Consider the following 17,937-nt stretch of genomic DNA (forward strand, 5'->3'; position numbering starts at 1 on the left):
CCATGGGGTGGAGATGTGGGTCCTGGAGGTGGGTCGGGGTCCCCCCATGGGGTGAAGGTGGACTGTGGGTCCTGGAGGTGGGGTGGGGTCCCCCCATGGGGTGAAGGTGGAGATGTGGGTCCTGGAGGTGGGTCAGGGTCTCCCCATGGGGTGAAGGTGGAGCTGTGGGTCCTGGAGGTGGGGTGGGGTCTCCCCATGGGGTGGAGATGTGGGTCCTGGAGGTGGGTCAGGGTCCCCCCATGGGGTGAAGGTGGAGATGTGGGTCCTGGAGGTGGGTCAGGGTCCCCCCATGGGGTGAAGGTGGAGATGTGGGTCCTGGAGGTGGGGTGGGGTCCCCCCATGGGGTGGAGCTGTGGGTCCTGGAGGTGGGTTGGGGTCCCCCCATGGGGTGGAGGTGGAGATGTGGGTCCTGGAGGTGGGGTGGGGTCTCCCTATGGGGTGGAGATGTGGGTCCTGGAGGTGGGTCGGGGTCTCCCCGGGGGACGGTGACCCCCGCGGTGGACGTTGGGGGTCTCCTTCGTGGTGGGACACCCGAGGAACGTCCCCCCCACCCCCCACCCCCCACCTTCAAGGCGCCCCACGGCCGTCGTCGCCCCCCGTCAGGACGCGGAGGGCGAAGTCGAGGGCTGCGGCGCTGTGGGTCAGACACCCCATGGACACCACGTCCACGTGGGGCCCCACGAAGTGGGGCAGAACCTCCACCCCGATGCCACCGCTGACCTCCACCGTCGCCGTGGGGTGGGCGGCCTTCACCGCCGCCGCCGCCCCCTCCACCTCCTGCCGAGGGGCTCCGTCAGCGCTGGGGTTGACCCCCCCCCAAAAAAAAACCCAAAAAAACCATCTTCTGACCCTCCCCCTTCTTCCCCAGCCCCACACTTGTGGGGCAGAGCGCCCACCTGGGGGGTGAAGTTGTCCAGGAGGACAATGTCGGCGCCGGCGGCGGCCGCCATGATGGCTTCGGCCTTCGTCCCGCACTCCACCGCCAGGCGCCGCCCGAAGCCCCCCGCCCGCCGCCCCGCCCCCACCACCTTGGGGGTTTTGGGGGGGAGGGGGGGGGGGGACACGGTGGGGTGAGGGGGGGGGACACACATCCCCCCCCCAACCCCCAATATGGGGCGATAGGGCCCGAAAATGGGGTGCCCCCCCCCCCCCATGGTGTGCCCTCCACCTCATCGGACCGTCCGCTTGGGGACATCCCCTCCCCCCCCCCCTCCAAAATTGGGGTCGTCCCCACCCCCCCCACATCGCCCCCCCCAAAATTGGGGTCCCCCCCACCCATCAACCCCCCCAAAATTGGGGTCCCCCCACCCCATCATCCCCCCAAATGGGGTCCCCCCCCACCCATCGCCCCCCCAAATTTGGACACCCCCCCATCGCCCTCCACCCGTCGATCCCCCCAAAATTGGGGTTCCCCCCACCCATTGACCCACCCAAAATTGGGACCCCCCCATCACCCTCCACCCATCGACCCCCCCAAAATTGGGGTCCACCCATCACCCCCCAAGTGGGATCCTCCCCACCCATCGCCCCCCCAAAATTGGGACCCCCCCATCACCCTCCACCCATTGACCCCCCAAAATTGGGACCTCCCCATCGCCCTCCACCCATCAACCCCCCCAAAATTGGGGTCCCCCCACCCCATCATCCCCCCAAATGGGGTCCTCCCCACCCATCGCCCCCCCAAATTTGGACACCCCCCCATCACCCTCCACCCATCGACCCCCCCAAAATTGGGGTCCCCCCATCGACCCCCACCCATCGATTCCCCCCAAATTGGGGTCCCCCCACCCATTGACCCCCCCAAAATTGGGACCCCCCCCATTGCCCTCCACCCGTTGATCCCCTCCCAAAATTGGGGTCCCCCCACCCCATCATCCCCCAAATGGGGTCCCCCCCCACCCATCGCCCCCCCAAAATTGGGACCCCCCCATCGCCCTCCACCCATCGCCCCCCCAAAATTGGGGTCCCCCCACCCCATCACCCCCCAAGTGGGATCCTCCCCACCCATCGCCCCCCCAAAATTGGGACCCCCCCATCACCCTCCACCCATCGACCCCCACAAAATGGGGTCCCCCCCACCCATTGACCCCCCAAAATTGGGACCTCCCCATCGCCCTCCACCCATCGACTCCCCCAAAATTGGGGTCCCCCCACCCATTGACCCCCCCAAAATTGGGACCCCCCCATTGCCCTCCACCCGTTGATCCCCTCCCAAAATTGGGGTCCCCCCACCCCATCACCCCCCAAATGGGGTCCCCCCCATCATCACCCCCCCCATCTCCCCCCCTAAATGGGGTCCTCCCCCCCATTAACCCCCCCCAAATCGGGGTCCCACTCCGCCCCACCCCCCCCCCCAACCCACGGGGGTGCCCCCCCTCACCCCCCCCCCCCCCCCCCCTTTTGGTAGCCCCCCGACCTGCTGCAGTGGGGCGCGGGCGGCCAGCAGGTGGTTGTCCTTCAGCATGAGGAGCCCCCCCAAACCGTAGCGATGGGGGTCGGCGCCCCCCACCGCCAGAGCGTATTTCTCGGCCAATCGAAAACCGGGCGTCGTCTTCCTCGTCCCGGCCACCGTCCCCCCCCAACCGGCCCCCCGGGCTACCGCCACCGCCCGGGCGGCCGCCGTGGCCACCCCGCTGCACCGCCCCAAGCAGTTGAGCGCCACCCGCTCGGCCAATAGCAAACCGGCGCCGGGACCCTCCACCTCGGCCACCACCGTCCTCCCGGCGGCCAACGGGGACCCCTCGGCCACCCGCCAGCTCACCCGGCAACCCGTGGCCCCCCAAACGGCCTCGGCGAAGGGGCAACCCGCCAGCACCCCTTCCGACTTGCAGAGCAGCTCGGCTCGCCGTGGGGCGCGACCCACGGCCAAGGCGGCCGGGTCCCAGGCGGGGGCGTCCTCCTCCAACCAGGCGCGGGCCAGGGCTTCCAGCTTGTGGGGCGGCAGCAGGGCCGACAGGTCGGGCGGGGCGGTGGCCATGGGGCCTGCGGGGACCGCAGGGGTACGGGAAGAGGGGGCAGAGGGGCGTCGGGACCACGGAGCGTTGGGGAAGAGGGGATAGAGCGGCACTGGTGTCCTATGGGACCATAGAGCTGTGGGAAGAGGGGGCAGAGGGGCGCCGGGACCATAGAGCTGTGGGAAGAGGGGGCAGAGCGGCACTGGTGTCCTATGGGAGCATAGAGTGTTGGGAAGAGGGGATAGAGTGGCACTGGTGCCCTAAAGGGACCATAGAGTGTTGGGAAGAGGGGATAGAGTGGCACTGGTGCCCTAAAGGGACCATAGAGTGTTGGGAAGAGGGGATAGAGTGGCACTGGTGCCCTAAAGGGACCATAGAGCTGTGGGAAGAGGGGCCGGAGGGGCACCGGGACCATAGAGTGCGGGGGAAGAGGGGACAGAGTGGCACTGGTGCCCTAAAGGGACCATAGAGTGTTGGGAAGAGGGGCCGGAGGGGCACCGGGACCATAGAGTGTGGGGAAGAGGGGATAGAGTGGCACCGGTGCCCTATGGGACCATAGAGCTGTGGGAAGAGGGGGCAGAGGGGCGCCGGGACCATAGAGCTGTGGGAAGAGGGGGCAGAGCGGCACTGGTGTCCTATGGGACCATAGAGTGTTGGGAAGAGGGGATAGAGTGGCACTGGTGCCCTATGGGACCATAGAGTGTTGGGAAGAGGGGATAGAGTGGCACTGGTGCCCTAAAGGGACCATAGAGCTGTGGGAAGAGGGGCCGGAGGGGCACCGGGACCATAGAGTGCGGGGGAAGAGGGGACAGAGTGGCACCGGTGCCCTATGGGACCATAGAGCTGTGGGAAGAGGGGGCAGAGGGGCGCCGGGACCACAGAGTGCGGGGGAAGAGGGGACAGAGTGGCACTGGTGCCCTAAAGGGACCATAGAGTGTTGGGAAGAGGGTCCGGAGGGGCACCGGGACCATAGAGTGTAGGGAAGAGGGGATAGAGGGGCACTGGTGCCCTAAAGGGACCATAGAGCTGTGGGAAGAGGGGGCAGAGGGGCACCAGTGCCCTAAAGAGACCATAGAGTGTTGGGAAGAGGGGACAGAGTGGCCCCACGGCTCTGAGGGACCATAGAGCTGTGGGAAGAGGAACCGGAGAGGCACTGGGACCATAGAGTGTTGGGAAGAGGGTATAGAGTGGCACTGGTGCCCTAAAGGGATCATAGAGCTGTGGGAAGAGGGGATAGAGGGGCACTGGTGCCCTATGGGACCATAGAGCTGTGGGAAGAGGGGGCAGAGGGGCACCAGTGCCCTAAAGGGACCATAGAGCTTTGGGAAGAGGGGATAGAGTGGCCCCATGGCTCTGAGGGACCATAGAGACACGGGAAGAGGGGCCTGAGGGGCACCGGGACCATAGAGTGTGGGGGAAGAGGGGGCAGAGTGGCACTGGTGCCCTAAAGGGACCATAGAGCTGTGGGAAGAGGGGACAGAGTGGCACCAGTGCCCTATGGGACCATAGAGTGTTGGGAAGAGGGGATAGAGGGGCACTGGTGCCCTCAGGGGAGTGTTGGGGTCCTCCCCCCCCCCCCGCCCCATAGACGCCCCCCCATGTGTGGGTCCCGCCCCATAGATACCCTCCCATGGCCACGCCCAACGGCTCCCGCCCCATAGACACCCCCCCCAATATGTGGGTCCCGCCCTACAGACACCCCCCCCAAGTGTGGGTCCCGCCCCATAGATGTCCCCCCACGGCCACACCCAATAACTCCCGCCCCATAGATACCCTCCATGTGTGGGTCCCGCCCCATAAACACCCCCCAAATGTGGGTCCCGCCCCACAGAACCCCCCCAATATGTGGTGCCTGCCCCATAGATGCCCCCCAAGTGTGTTTCTCACCCCATAGAAACCCCCAACGTGTGGGTCCCGCCCCACATAACCCTCCCCATATGTGGTTCCTGCCCCATAGGTGCCCCCAAGTGTGGCTCCTGCCCCATAGACACCCCACAAGTGTGGCTCCTGCCCCACAGACGCCCCCCATGTGTGGGTCCTGCCCCATAGACACCCCACAAGTGTGGCTCCTGCCCCATAGAAACCCCCCATGTGTGGGTCCTGCCCCATAGACACCTCACAAGTGTGGCTCCTGCCCCACAGAACCCCCCAAGAGTGGTTCCAGCCCCATAGACGCCCCCCCCAAATGTGGTTCTCGCCCCATAGAACCCCCCCAATGTGTGGGTCCTGCCCCACAGACACCCCCAGCCCCATCCCTGCCCCACACCCCCTCACCCCACCCTCCCCTCCCCCTCCCCCAACCAAAGTCCAAAGTCCGACCGCGATTGGCCACGTCGCCCACCCCCACCCCTCCCCCACCCCCTGTGACCCCCAAGTGTGGGTCAGACCCCCCCTCCCCCCCCCCCCCGGCCATGGGGGGGGGTGTCCCACTGACCTGTCGAGACGGCAGTTGGGGGGCGAATGAGCCCCGAATCGGTGGGGGGGGGGAGGGGGTGGTCTTGGGGGAGGGTGGGGCCGGCCCCGCCCCCACCCACAAGCCCCGCCCCCTACAAGGGCGGGGACACGCCCCGCCCACCCAAAAATGGGGGTGGGGAACCCCCAAATTGGAGGGAAAACCCCCAACTTGGGGGGGGGGGGTGTCACCCCAAAATGGGGGGGGAGGGGGGGGAGGGTCAGGCTCCGCCCCTCCCCCCCCCCGCACTGATTGGCTGCCCAAATTCATGTCCCCGCCCCTCCCCCCCTCCCCCCCCCCCAAAAATAAAGAGGTGGGAGACGGGGGGTGGGGGAGGGGCGGGAGGGGGCGTTTTTCCCTTTATTGGCAATAAATAAGCGACGCCGGGGGGGGGGAGGGGCTGCCCCATAGCGCTGGGGTGGGGTGGGGCTGCCCCATAGCGAGGGGGCTGCCCCATAGCGCTGGGGGGGGGGGGGAAGGGATGGGGGGTGGGGGGGGGGGCTGCCCCACGGCGAGAGGGGGTGCCCCCGCATCAATGGGGCGCCCCACGGCAGGGGGCTGCCCCATAGCGAGGGGGTGCCCCACATCTATGGGGTGCCCCATAGCGTTGGTTGGGGGGAGAGGGAAGGGGGGGGGGCTGCCCCATAGCGAGGGGTCGCCGCCCCCCCCCCCCACCACACACAGCGAGGGGGTGCCCCACATCTATGGGGTGCCCCATAGGGCTGGGGGGGGGTGTCTGCCCCACATCTATGGGGTGCCCCACATCTATGGGGTGCCCCACATCTATGGGGCGCCCCATAGGGCTGGGGGTCAGGGGTGTGTGTGTGTCTGCCCCACATCTATGGGGTGCCCCACATCTATGGGGTGCCCCACGGCGTGCGGGGGGGGGGGGGGGGGGGAAGGGAGGAGGGGGCGGAGCAACTCCGGGGGGGGGGTCCCCCCGATGTCACTTCCGCTTCTTCCGGCTGTCCTCGGCGTCGGCTGTGGGGGGAGGGGAGGGGGGGACACGACAGACAGGCGGTGACGTCACAGGATGTCACGTGTCACCCCCCACCCCCCCCACCCCCACCCCACCCCCGACATCTGCCCCCCAACCTCCGCCCCTCCCCCCAACGCCCCCATCGCTCCCCCCGGAGGTGTTGGGGGGGGGGGGGACACGACATGGGGGGGACATGACACGGAGGGGGACATGTGGGGGGATGGGGACATGTGGGGGGATGGGGACATGGCCATGGGGTGATGGGGACACAGATATGGGGTGATGGGGACACAGGAGGTGACACGGACACGGACATGAGGGTGACACAGCCATGGGGTGATGGTGACATGTGGGGTGATGGGGACACAGATATGGGGGGATGGGGACATGTGGGGGGACAGAGGACATGTGGGGGGATGGGGAGATGGCCATGGGGGGATGGGGACATGTGGGGTGATGGGGACACAGCCGTGGGGTGATGGGGACACAGGAGGTGACACGGACACAGACATAAGGGTGACATGGCCATGGGGTGATGGGGACACAGATATGGGGTGATGGGGACATGTGGGGTGACAGAGGACATGTGGGGGGATGGGGAGATGGCCATGGGGGGATGGGGACATGTGGGGTGACAGGGAGATGGCCATGGGGTGATGGGGACACAGATATGGGGTGATGGGGACACAGGAGGTGACACGGACATGGACATGAGGGTGACATGGCCGTGGGGGGACAGAGGACATGTGGGGGGATGGGGACACAGATATGGGGTGATGGGGACATGTGGGGTGATGGGGAGATGGCCATGGGGTGATGGGGACACAGATATGGGGGGATGGGGACACAGGAGGTGACACAGACACGGCCGTGGGGTGACGCGGACACGTGGGGTGACGGTGACGCGGCCACGGGGGTGAGGGGCGGAGCCGCGGGTACCTGTGGTCGGCCCCGGGGACGACGGAGGGGACGGGAGTTTAGGCTACGAGAGGGGAGGAAGGGCGAAGATGGCGGTGAGATGGCGGTGGGGACAGAGGGGACACAGAGGTGGCGGTGGGGATGGAGGTGGTGGTGGAGATGGGGAGATGGTGGTGGGGATGGAGGTGGTGGTGGGGACAGAGGGGACAGAGGTGGTGGTGGGGACGGAGAGATGGTGGTGGGGACAGGGAGGGGACAGAGGGGACACGAAGGTGGTGGTGGAGATGGGGAGATGGTGGTGGGGATGGAGGTGGTGGTGGGGATGGAGGTGGTGGTGGAGATGGAGATGGAGATGGAGATGGTGGTGGGGACGGAGAGGGGACAGAGGGGACAGGAGGTGGTGGAGATGGGGAGATGGTGGTGGGGATGGAGGTGGTGGTGGGGATGGAGGTGGTGGTGATGGAGGTGGTGGTGGAGATGGGGAGATGGTGGTGGGGATGGAGGTGGTGGTGGGGACAGGAGATGGTGGTGGGGACAGAGGGGACATCGAGGTGGTGGTGGAGATGGAGATGGTGGTGGGGATGGGGAGGGGACAGAGGGAAATGGAGGTGGTGGAGATGGGGAGATGGTGGTGGGGATGGAGGTGGTGGTGGGGACAGAGGTGGTGGTGGAGATGGGGAGATGGTGGTGGGGACAGAGGGGACAGAGGGGACATGGAGGTGGTGGTAGAGATGGGGAGATGGTGGTGGGGATGGAGGTGGTGGTGGGGACAGAGGTGGTGGTGGAGATGGGGAGATGGTGGTGGGGACAGAGGGGACAGAGGGACACGGAGGTGGTGGAGATGGGGAGATGGTGGTGGGGATGGAGGTGGTGGTGGGGACAGGAGATGGTGGTGGGGACAGAGGGGACATCGAGGTGGTGGTGGAGATGGAGATGGTGGTGGGGATGGGGAGGGGACAGAGGGACACGGAGGTGGTGGAGATGGGGAGATGGTGGTGGGGATGGAGGTGGTGGTGGGGACAGAGGTGGTGGTGGAGATGGGGAGATGGTGGTGGGGACAGAGGGGACAGAGGGGACATGGAGGTGGTGGTAGAGATGGGGAGATGGTGGTGGGGATGGAGGTGGTGGTGGAGATGGAGATGGTGGTGGGGATGGGGAGGGGACAGAGGGACATGGAGGTGGTGGAGATGGGGAGATGGTGGTGATGGAGGTGGTGGTGGGGACAGAGGGGACATCAAGATGGTGGTGGGGACAGAGGTGGTGGTGGAGATGGAGATGGAGATGGTGGTGGGGACGGAGAGGGGACAGAGGGGACAGGAGGTGGTGGAGATGGGGAGATGGTGGTGGGGACAGAGGTGGTGGTGGAGATGGAGATGGAGATGGTGGTGGGGACGGGGAGGGGACAGAGGGGACATGGAGGTGGTGGTAGAGATGGGGAGGTGGTGGTGGGGATGGAGGTGGTGGTGGAGATGGAGATGGAGATGGTGGTGGGGATGGGGAGGGGACAGAGGGACACGGAGGTGGTGGAGATGGGGAGATGGTGGTGGGGATGGAGGTGGTGGTGGGGACAGAGGGGACATCGAGATGGTAGTGGGGACGGAGGTGGTGGTGGGGATGGAGATGGTGGTGGAGATGGGGAGATGGTGGTGGGGACGGAGAGATGGTGGAGGGGACAGGAGATGGTGGTGGGGACAGAAGGGACATCGAGGTGGTGGTGGGGATGGAGATGGAGATGGTGGTGGGGACGGAGAGGGGACAGAGGGGACATCGAGATGGTGGTGGAGATGGGGAGATGGTGGTGGGGGTGGAGGTGGTGATGGGGACAGAGGGGACATGAAGGCGGTGGTGGAGATGGAGATGGTGGTGGGGACGGGGAGGGGACAGAGGGACACGGAGGTGGTGGAGATGGGGAGATGGTGGTGGGGGTGGAGGTGGTGATGGGGACAGAGGGGACAGAGGGGACACGAAGGCGGTGGTGGAGATGGAGATGGTGGTGGGGACGGAGAGGGGACAGAGGGGACACAGAGGTGGCGGTGGGGACGGAGGTGGTGGTGGAGATGGGGAGATGGTGGTGGGGATGGAGGTGGTGGTGGGGACAGAGGGGACAGAGGGGACATCGAGATGGTGGTGGAGATGGGGAGATGGTGGTGGGGACAGAGGGGACATGAAGGTGGTGGTGGAGATGGGGAGATGGTGGTGGGGACGGAGGTGGTGGTGGGGACACGGAGGCGGTGGTGGGGACGGAGGGGACATCGAGGTGGTGGTGGAGATGGTGGTGGGGATGGGGAGATGGTGGTGGGGACGGGGAGGGGACAGAGGGGACAGGAGGTGGTGGGGACGGGACGTTGGGGACGTGGGGAGGGGCGGAGGGGGACAAGGAAGGCACCAGGAGAGATGGAGGTGACCGCGGAGGACGGAGGAGGGCGGAGGTGGCCACGGGGGCCGGTGGGGGGTGGGGGGTGGGGGGGGTGGGGACAGGCGGCGGTGGCCGTCGGGACGGTGACCCGGTGACGGTGCTGTCCCCTCACCCTCCAGGTAGTTCCTGGCGACGAACTTGAGGGCCTCATCCAGGAGGATGACGGGGAAGGAGATCTTCAGCACCATGAACCAGTGCGTCAGGTTCAGCGGCGTCAGCTTGAAGATCATCTGGGGGGGACACGGGCCGGCCCTCAGCCCCGCCCCCCCGGCCCCCGTGGCCACCGACACCCCCCTCCGTGGCCACCAAGCCCCATGGCTACGTCTCCGTGGCCACCAAGTTCAGAAACACCATCCCGATGGCCACCAACCCTCGTGGCCATCACCCCCACGGCCACCACCGTCTCCATGGCCACCAGTCTCCCCCATGGCCACCACCGTCTCCATGGCCACCAACCCTCATGGCCACCACCCTCCATGGCCACCACCTCTGATGGCCACCACCCCCATGGCCACCAACCCCATGTCCGCATCTCCACGTCCACCAACCCCATGACCACCAACCCCTCCGTGGCCACCAACCCCATGGTCACCAACCCCTCCATGGCCACCAACCTCCCCCATGGCCACCAACTCCATAGCCACCAACCCATTGGCCACCAACCCCCCCATGGCTACTGCTCTCCATGGCCACCAACCTTGACGGCCACCACTACAGATGGCCACCACCCTCCCATCCCCATCCCCATGTCCCCAACCCCATGGCCACCCGCCGGGGCCACCAGCCCCCCGTGGCCACCGGCCGCCTTACGGGCAGGGGGTCGATGTAGAGGATGACGAAGTGGAGGGACATGGAGAGGCAGATGGAGCCCATCAGCCAGATGTTGACCCACGGCGGCATACGGACCAGGGACTGGTTCTCCGAGAGGCTGTGGGGGGACACGGCACGTGGGGATGGGGGGACACCACGGCGGGGTGGGGGGGGTGGGGTGAAGATGGTGGTGGAGGTGGTGGTGGAGATGGTGGTGGTGAAGGGGTGAAGGTGGTGGTGGAGGTGGTGGTGGTGGTGAAGGTGGTGGTGGAGGTGGAGATGGTGGTGGAGGTGGTGGTGGAGATGGTGGTGGTGGTGAAGGTGGTGGTGGTGGAGGTGGTGGTGGAGATGGTGGTGGTGGTGGTGAAGGTGGTGGAGATGGTGATTGTGGTGGTGGAGATGGTGATGGTGGTGGTGAAGGTGGTGGTGGTGGTGGTGAAGGTGGTGGTGGTGGTGGTGAAGGTGGTGGTGGTGGTGGAGATGGTGGTGGTGGTGGAGGTGGTGGTGGTGGTGAAGGTGGTGGTGGAGATGGTGAAGGTGGTGGTGGAGGTGGAGGTGGAGATGGAGATGGTGATGGTGGTGGAGATGGTGGTGGAGGTGGAGATGGTGGTGGTGGTGGTGAAGGTGGTGGTGGAGGTGGAGGTGGAGATGGTGATGGTGGTGGTGAAGGTGGTGGTGAAGGTGGAGGTGGTGGTGGAGATGGTGGTGGTGGTGGAGGTGGTGGTGGTGGTGGTGAAGGTGGTGGTGGAGATGGTGGTGGTGGTGGTGAAGGTGGTGGTGGAGGTGGAGGTGGAGATGGAGATGGTGATGGTGGTGGAGATGGTGGTGGTGGTGGAGATGGTGGTGGTGGTGGTGAAGGTGGTGGTGGAGGTGGTGGTGGAGATGGTGATGGTGGTGGTGAAGGTGGTGGTGAAGGTGGTGGTGAAGGTGGAGGTGGTGGTGGAGATGGTGGTGGTGGTGGAGGTGGTGGTGGTGGTGGTGAAGGTGGTGGTGGAGGTGGAGGTGGAGATGGAGATGGTGATGGTGGTGGAGATGGTGGTGGTGGTGGTGGTGGTGAAGGTGGTGGTGGAGGTGGAGATGGAGATGGTGATGGTGGTGGAGATGGTGGTGGTGGTGGAGATGGTGGTGGTGGAGATGGTGGTGGTGGAGAGGGCGATAATGGTGGTGAAGGTGGTGGTGGTAAAGGTGGTGGTGGTGGTGAAGGTGGTGGTGGTGGTGGCGGTGAAAGGGGTGGAGATGGTGATGGTGGTGGTGGTGAAGGTGGTGGTGGAGGTGGAGGTGGAGATGGTGATGGTGGTGGTGAAGGTGGTGGTGAAGGTGGTGGTGAAGGTGGAGGTGGTGGTGGAGATGGTGGTGGTGGTGGAGGTGGTGGTGGTGGTGGTGAAGGTGGTGGTGGAGGTGGAGGTGGAGATGGAGATGGTGATGGTGGTGGAGATGGTGGTGGTGGTGGAGATGGTGGTGGTGGAGATGGTGGTGGTGGAGATGGTGGTGGTGGAGAGGGCGATGATGGTGGTGAAGGTGGTGGTGGTAAAGGTGGTGGTGGTGGTGAAGGTGGTGGTGGTGGTGGCGGTGAAAGGGGTGGAGATGGTGATGGTGGTGGTGGTGAAGGTGGTGGTGGTGGTGGAGATGGTGGTGGTGGAGATGGTGGTGGTGGAGATGGTGGTGGTGGAGAGGGCGATAATGGTGGTGAAGGTGGTGGTGGTAAAGGTGATGGTGGTGGTGAAGGTGGTGAAGATGGTGATGGTGGTGGTGGTGAAGGTGGTGGTGGTGGTGGTGGAGGAGAAGACCTCCCCCTACCTGTTGAGGGCGTTGCACATCTCGATGGTGACGAGGACGGAGAGGGCCATGGTCATGGGCACCGGCGACTCGAAGATGTCGCAGTCGAGCCCCTCAAAGTCCACGTTGTGCTCTGTGCACTGCATGAAGTGGGTCTGGGGGGACACGGGGGGGACGTCACCGCTGGGGGGGGGTGGGGACGGTGAGGTCACCGCGGGGACGGGAAGGTCAGGGCGGGGCCCTGGGGGTCACCACGCTGAACTTGGGGGTCACGGTGAAGGTGGTGGTGGTGGGGGGGGGGGCATCATCATGGGGACTCCGGGATGACCACGGAGATGATGGGACCACGATGGGGACCCTCATGGGGACCTCGGGGCCACCACAGGGACCTCGGGGCCACCATGGGGACAGCAGGGCCATCAGGAGGACCTTGGGGCCACCACAAAGACCTTGAGATCACCAGGGGCATGGCAGGGCCACCATGGGGTCCTTGAGGCCACCATGGGGACAGCAGGGCCATCAGGAGGACCTTGGGGTCACCACGGGGACGGCGGGGCCACCACAAAGACCTTGAGGTCACCAGGGGCATGGCAGGGCCATCATGAGGACCTTGGGGCCACCATGATGATGGCAAGGCCACCATGAGGTACTTGGGGCCACCATGGGGACAGCAGGGCCATCACAGGGACCTTGGGGCCACCACGGGCATGGCAGAGCCATCACGAGGACCTTGGGGTCACCACGGGGACGGCGGGGCCACCACAAAGACCTTGAGGTCACCAGGGGCATGGCAGGGCCATCATGAGGACCTTGGGGCCACCATGATGATGGCAGGGCCACCATGGCGTCCTTGGGGCCACCATGGGGACAGCAGGGCCATCACAGGGACCTTGGGGCCACCACAGGCATGGCAGGGCCATCACGAGGACCTTGGGGCCACCATGATGATGGCAGGGCCACCATGAGGTCCTTGGGGCCACCATGGGGACAGCAGGGCCATCACGGGGACCTTGGGGCCACCACGGGCATGGCAGAGCCATCACGAGGACCTTGGGGCCACCATGGGGACAGCGGGGCCACCATGGGGACAGCAGGGCCATCATGAGGACCTTGGGGCCACCATGGGCATGGCAGGGCCATCACGAGGACCTTGGGGCCACCATGGGGACAGCGGGGCCACCATGGGGACAGCGGGGCCATCATGAGGACCTTGGGGCCACCATGATGATGGCAGGGCCACCATGGGGTCCTTGGGGCCACCATGGGGACAGCAGGGCCATCACAGGGACCTTGGGGCCACCACAGGCATGGCAGGGCCATCACGAGGACCTTGGGGCCACCATGATGATGGCAAGGCCACCATGGGGTCCTTGGGGCCACCATGGGGACAGCAGGGCCATCAGGAGGACCTTGGGGCCACCGGGGGCCCCCGCGGGTGTCATGGGGGGGGTGGGGCACTCACCAGCTGGTGGTAGGTGACGTTGGGACCGTCCTCAGCGTAGAGGAACCACCAGGCGGCCGCGCCCACGGTGGCAGCGCCCACGTAGCCTGAGGAGAGAGCACGGGCGTGAGGGGCCACCACCGCCCGGGCCCACAGGGAGCCACCACCACGGAGGTCTCCGAGGGACCACCGCGGAGCTCTACGTGGTGGCACCACCACGGGGGTCTTCAAGAAACCATCAAGACCATGATGGGGGTCTCCAAGAGAACATCAAGACCGTCATGGGGGTCTCCAGGAGAACATCAAGGCCACCATGAGGGTCTACAAGACGGCACCTCTATGGGGGTCTCCAAGAGAACATCAAGAACGTCATGGAGGTTCTCCAAGAACTCATCAAGACCATCGTGGGGGTCTCCAAGAGAACATCAAGACCACCACGAGGTTCTACGAGGTGGCACCTCCATGGGGGTCTCCAAGAGCCCACCAAGACCACCATGAGGGTCTCCAAGAGCCCCTCAAGACCATCATGGGGGTCTCCAAGAGAACATCAAGACCACCATGAGGTTTTACAAGACGGCATCTCCATGGGGGTCTCCAAGAGCCCATCAAGACGGTGTCCAAGAGCCCATCAAGACCACCACGAGGTTCTACGAGGTGGCACCTCCACGGGGGTCTCCAAGAGCCCACCAAGACCACCATGAGGGTCTTCAAAAGCCCTTCAAGACCGTCATGAGGGTCTCCAAGAGCCCATCAAGACGATCATGAGGGTCTTCAAAAGCCCCTCAAGACCGTCGTGGGGATCTCCAAGAGAACATCAAGACCACCACGAGGTTCTACGAGGCGGCACCTCCATGGGGGTCTCCAAGAGCCCATCAAGACGGTCTCCAAGAGCCCCTCAAGACCATCATGGGGGTCTCCAAGAGCCCATCGTGGGGGTCTCCAAGAGCCCATCAAGACCACCACGAGGTTCTATGAGGTGGCACCTCCATGGGGGTCTCCAAGAGCCCATCAAGACGGTCTCCAAGAGCCCCTCAAGACCATCATGGGGGTCTCCAAGAGCCCATCATGGGGGTCTCCAAGAGCCCATCAAGACCACCACGAGGTTCTATGAGGTGGCACCTCCACGGGGGTCTCCAAGAGCCCACCAAGACCACCATGAGGGTCTCCAAAAGCCCCTCAAGACCACCACGGGGGTCTCCAAAAGCCCCTCAAGACCATCGTGGGGGTCTCCAAGAGAACATCAAGACCACCACGAGGTTCTACGAGGTGGCACCTCCATGGGGGTCTCCAAGAGCCCATCAAGACGGTCTCCAAGAGCCCATCAAGACCACCATGAGGGTCTTCAAAAGGCCCTCAAGACCACCATGGGGGTCTCCAAGAGCCCCTCAAGACCATCATGGGGGTCTCCAAGAGCCCATCGTGGGGGTCTCCAAGAGAACATCAAGACCACCATGAGGTTCTACAAGACGGCACCTCCATGGGGGTCTCCAAGAGCCCATCAAGATGGTGTCCAAGAGCCCATCAAGACCACCACGAGGTTCTACGAGGTGGCACCTCCATGGGGGTCTCCAAGAGCCCACCAAGACCACCATGAGGGTCTCCAAAAACCCCTCAAGACCACCACGGGGGTCTCCAAAAGCCCCTCAAGACCATCGTGGGGGTCTCCAAGAGAACATCAAGACCACCACGAGGTTCTATGAGGTGGCACCTCCATGGGGGTCTCCAAGAGCCCACCAAGACCACCATGAGGGTCTCCAAAAACCCCTCAAGACCACCACGGGGGTCTCCAAAAGCCCCTCAAGACCATCGTGGGGGTCTCCAAGAGAACATCAAGACCACCACGAGGTTCTATGAGGTGGCACCTCCATGGGGGTCTCCAAGAGCCCATCGTGGGGGTCTCCAAGAGCCCATCAAGACCATCGTGGGGGTCTCCAAGAGCCCCTCAAGACGGTCTCCAAGAGCCCCTCAAGACCATCATGGGGGTCTCCAAGAGCCCATCGTGGGGGTCTCCAAGAGCCCATCAAGACCACCACGAGGTTCTATGAGGTGGCACCTCCACGGGGGTCTCCAAGAGCCCATCAAGACGGTCTCCAAGAGCCCCTCAAGACCATCATGGGGGTCTCCAAGAGCCCATCAAGACCACCACGAGGTTCTATGAGGCGGCACCTCCACGGGGGTCTCCAAGAGCCCACCAAGACCACCATGAGGGTCTCCAAAAGCCCCTCAAGACCACCATGAGGGTCTCCAAAAGCCCCTCAAGACCACCATGAGGGTCTCCAAAAGCCCCTCAAGACCACCATGGGGGTCTCCCAGAGCCCCCTCAAGCCCACCAGGAGCTTCTAGGAGGTGGCCATGGGGGGAGGGGCTGGCGGGGGGCGGGTGGGGGGGGTGGGGGGCCTCACCCCCGATGGCGAGGTAGCGGAAGAAGAGCCACCCGCTGATGAGGGGCTCCTTGGGGCTGCGGGGGGGCTTGTCCATGATGTCCAGGTCGGGGGGGTTGAAGCCCAGGGCGGTGGCCGGTAGCCCGTCCGTCACCAGGTTGACCCACAGCAGCTGCACCGGGATGAGCGCCTCCGGCAGCCCCAGCGCCGCCGTCAGGAAGATGCTGCGGGGGAGGGGGGGTGGGGGGTGGGGGGGGGGATATTTGGGGGGGGGAGGTGGGGGGGGAGGTCAAGGTGTGTGTGGGGTGGGACTGGGGGGGACTGGGGGGGACTGGGAGGGGAATGGGGGGGAATGGGGGGGAATGGGAGGGGATGGGGGGGTGGGGGGATGGGACTGGGGGGGACTGGGGGGGACTGGGGGGGGATGGGGGGGTGGGGGGATGGGACTGGGGGGGACTGGAGGGGATGGGGGGGGAATGGGGGGGATGGAGGGGTGGGGGGATGGGAATGGGGGGGACTGGGGGGGACTGGGGGGGGATGGGGGGGTGGGGGGATGGGACTGGGGGGGACTGGGAGGGGATGGGGGGGACTGGGAGGGGAATGGGGGGGAATGGGGGGGACTGGGAGGGGATGGGGGGGGGGGATGGGAATGGGAGGGACTGGGAGGGGAATGGGGGGGACTGGGGGGGGATGGGGGGGGATGGGGGGTGGGGGGATGGGAATGGGGGGGACTGGGGGGGACTGGGAGGGGATGGGGGGATATGGGGGGGTGGGGGTGGGGAGGAGGTGGGGGGGAAGGTCAAGGTGTGTGTGGGGGGGTGGGACTGGGGGGGGACTGGGGGGACTGGGAGGGGATGGGTGGGTGGGGGGATGGGAATGGGGGGGACTGGGAGGGGATGGGGAGGAGTGGGGGGGACTGGGAGGGACTGGGAGGGGATGGAGGGGTGGGGGGATGGGAATGGGGGGGACTGGGGGGGACTGGGAGGGGATGGGGGGGACTGGGAGGGACTGGGAGGGGAATGGGGGGGAATGGGGGGGGACTGGGAGGGGATGGGGAGGAGTGGGGGGGACTGGGAGGGACTGGGAGGGGATGGAGGGGTGGGGGGATGGGAATGGGGGGGACTGGGGGGGACTGGGGGGGACTGGGAGGGGATGGGGGGGATGGGGGGGATGGGGAGGTGGGGGGATGGGAATGGGGGGGACTGGGGGGGGATGGGGGGGCGGGGGGATGGGGGAATGGGAGTGGGGGGGACTGGGAGGGGAATGGGGGAGACTGGGGGGGACTGGGGAGCATCAGGGGGACTGGGAGGACCTGGGGGGGGGTCACAGGGGAGAGCTGGAGACACCGGTGGGACTGGGAGGAACTGGGAGGAACCGGGAGGAACTGGTGGGATGGGGAAGAAGCTGGGGAGATGGGAGGCACTGGGAGGAACTGGGAGGAACTGGGAGGAACTGGGGGGTTACACAGGAGGGAGCTGGAGAAACTGGTGGGACGGGGAGGAACTGGTGGGACAGGGAGGAACTGGTGGGACTGGGAGGAAGCTGGGGCGACCGGTGGGCACTGGGAGGAACTGGGAGGAACCGGGAGGAACTGGTGGGACGGGGAGGAACTGGTGGGACTGGGAGGAAGCTGGGGAGATGGGAGGCACTGGGAGGAACTGGGAGGAACCGGGAGGAACTGGTGGGACGGGGAGGAACTGGTGGGACTGGGAGGAAGCTGGGGAGATGGGAGGCACTGGGAGGAACTGGGAGGAACCGGGAGGAACTGGTGGGACTGGGAGGAAGCTGGGGTGACCGGTGGGCACTGGGA

The 17,937-nt window shown here is 65.7% G+C and overlaps 2 protein-coding genes and 1 long non-coding RNA gene across 3 annotated transcripts; 1 reads left to right on the top strand and 2 right to left on the bottom strand.

Annotated features, from left to right (window-relative positions):
- Positions 1-567: 567 nt before the first annotated feature.
- Positions 568-2,977, bottom strand: LOC309684096 (nicotinate-nucleotide pyrophosphorylase [carboxylating]-like; the record flags this gene model as incomplete). The annotated part of the gene is made up of 3 exons (XM_082500052.1): positions 568-777; positions 897-962; positions 2,417-2,977. The coding sequence occupies 3 exons, from the start codon at positions 2,975-2,977 to the stop codon at positions 568-570; spliced, it is 837 nt and encodes a 278-aa protein (XP_082356178.1).
- Positions 2,978-5,734: 2,757 nt separating this feature from the next.
- Positions 5,735-16,368, bottom strand: LOC309684094 (sarcoplasmic/endoplasmic reticulum calcium ATPase 1-like). Its single transcript, XM_082500051.1, has 6 exons — positions 16,149-16,368; positions 13,768-13,853; positions 12,327-12,460; positions 10,530-10,647; positions 9,832-9,949; positions 5,735-6,387 (listed from the first exon to the last, which is right to left on the bottom strand). The coding sequence occupies exons 1-6, from the start codon at positions 16,222-16,224 to the stop codon at positions 6,353-6,355; spliced, it is 567 nt and encodes a 188-aa protein (XP_082356177.1). The 5' UTR covers positions 16,225-16,368; the 3' UTR covers positions 5,735-6,352.
- Positions 7,331-7,812, top strand: LOC309684095. Its single transcript, XR_014270263.1, has 3 exons — positions 7,331-7,450; positions 7,632-7,735; positions 7,769-7,812. It is a non-coding gene; the product is annotated as an uncharacterized lncRNA (long non-coding RNA).
- Positions 16,369-17,937: the final 1,569 nt, after the last annotated feature.

Source organism: Vanellus vanellus (genome assembly GCF_965231255.1).
Source record: "Vanellus vanellus genome assembly, contig: HAP1_SCAFFOLD_2112, whole genome shotgun sequence".
In the NCBI taxonomy this organism is placed as follows: Eukaryota; Metazoa; Chordata; class Aves; order Charadriiformes; family Charadriidae; genus Vanellus; species Vanellus vanellus.

Coding starts and splice junctions, on each gene's coding strand:
- LOC309684094 (XM_082500051.1), bottom strand. CDS start 16,224: ATGGACAAGCCCCCCCGCAGCCCCAAGGAGCCCCTCATCAGCGGGTGG. Junction 13,854..16,148: donor CCGCTACCTCGCCATCGGGG/GTGAGGCCCCCC, acceptor CTCTCTCCTCAG/GCTACGTGGGCGCTGCCACC. Junction 10,648..12,326: donor ATGTGCAACGCCCTCAACAG/GTAGGGGGAGGT, acceptor GTCCCCCCACAG/CCTCTCGGAGAACCAGTCCC.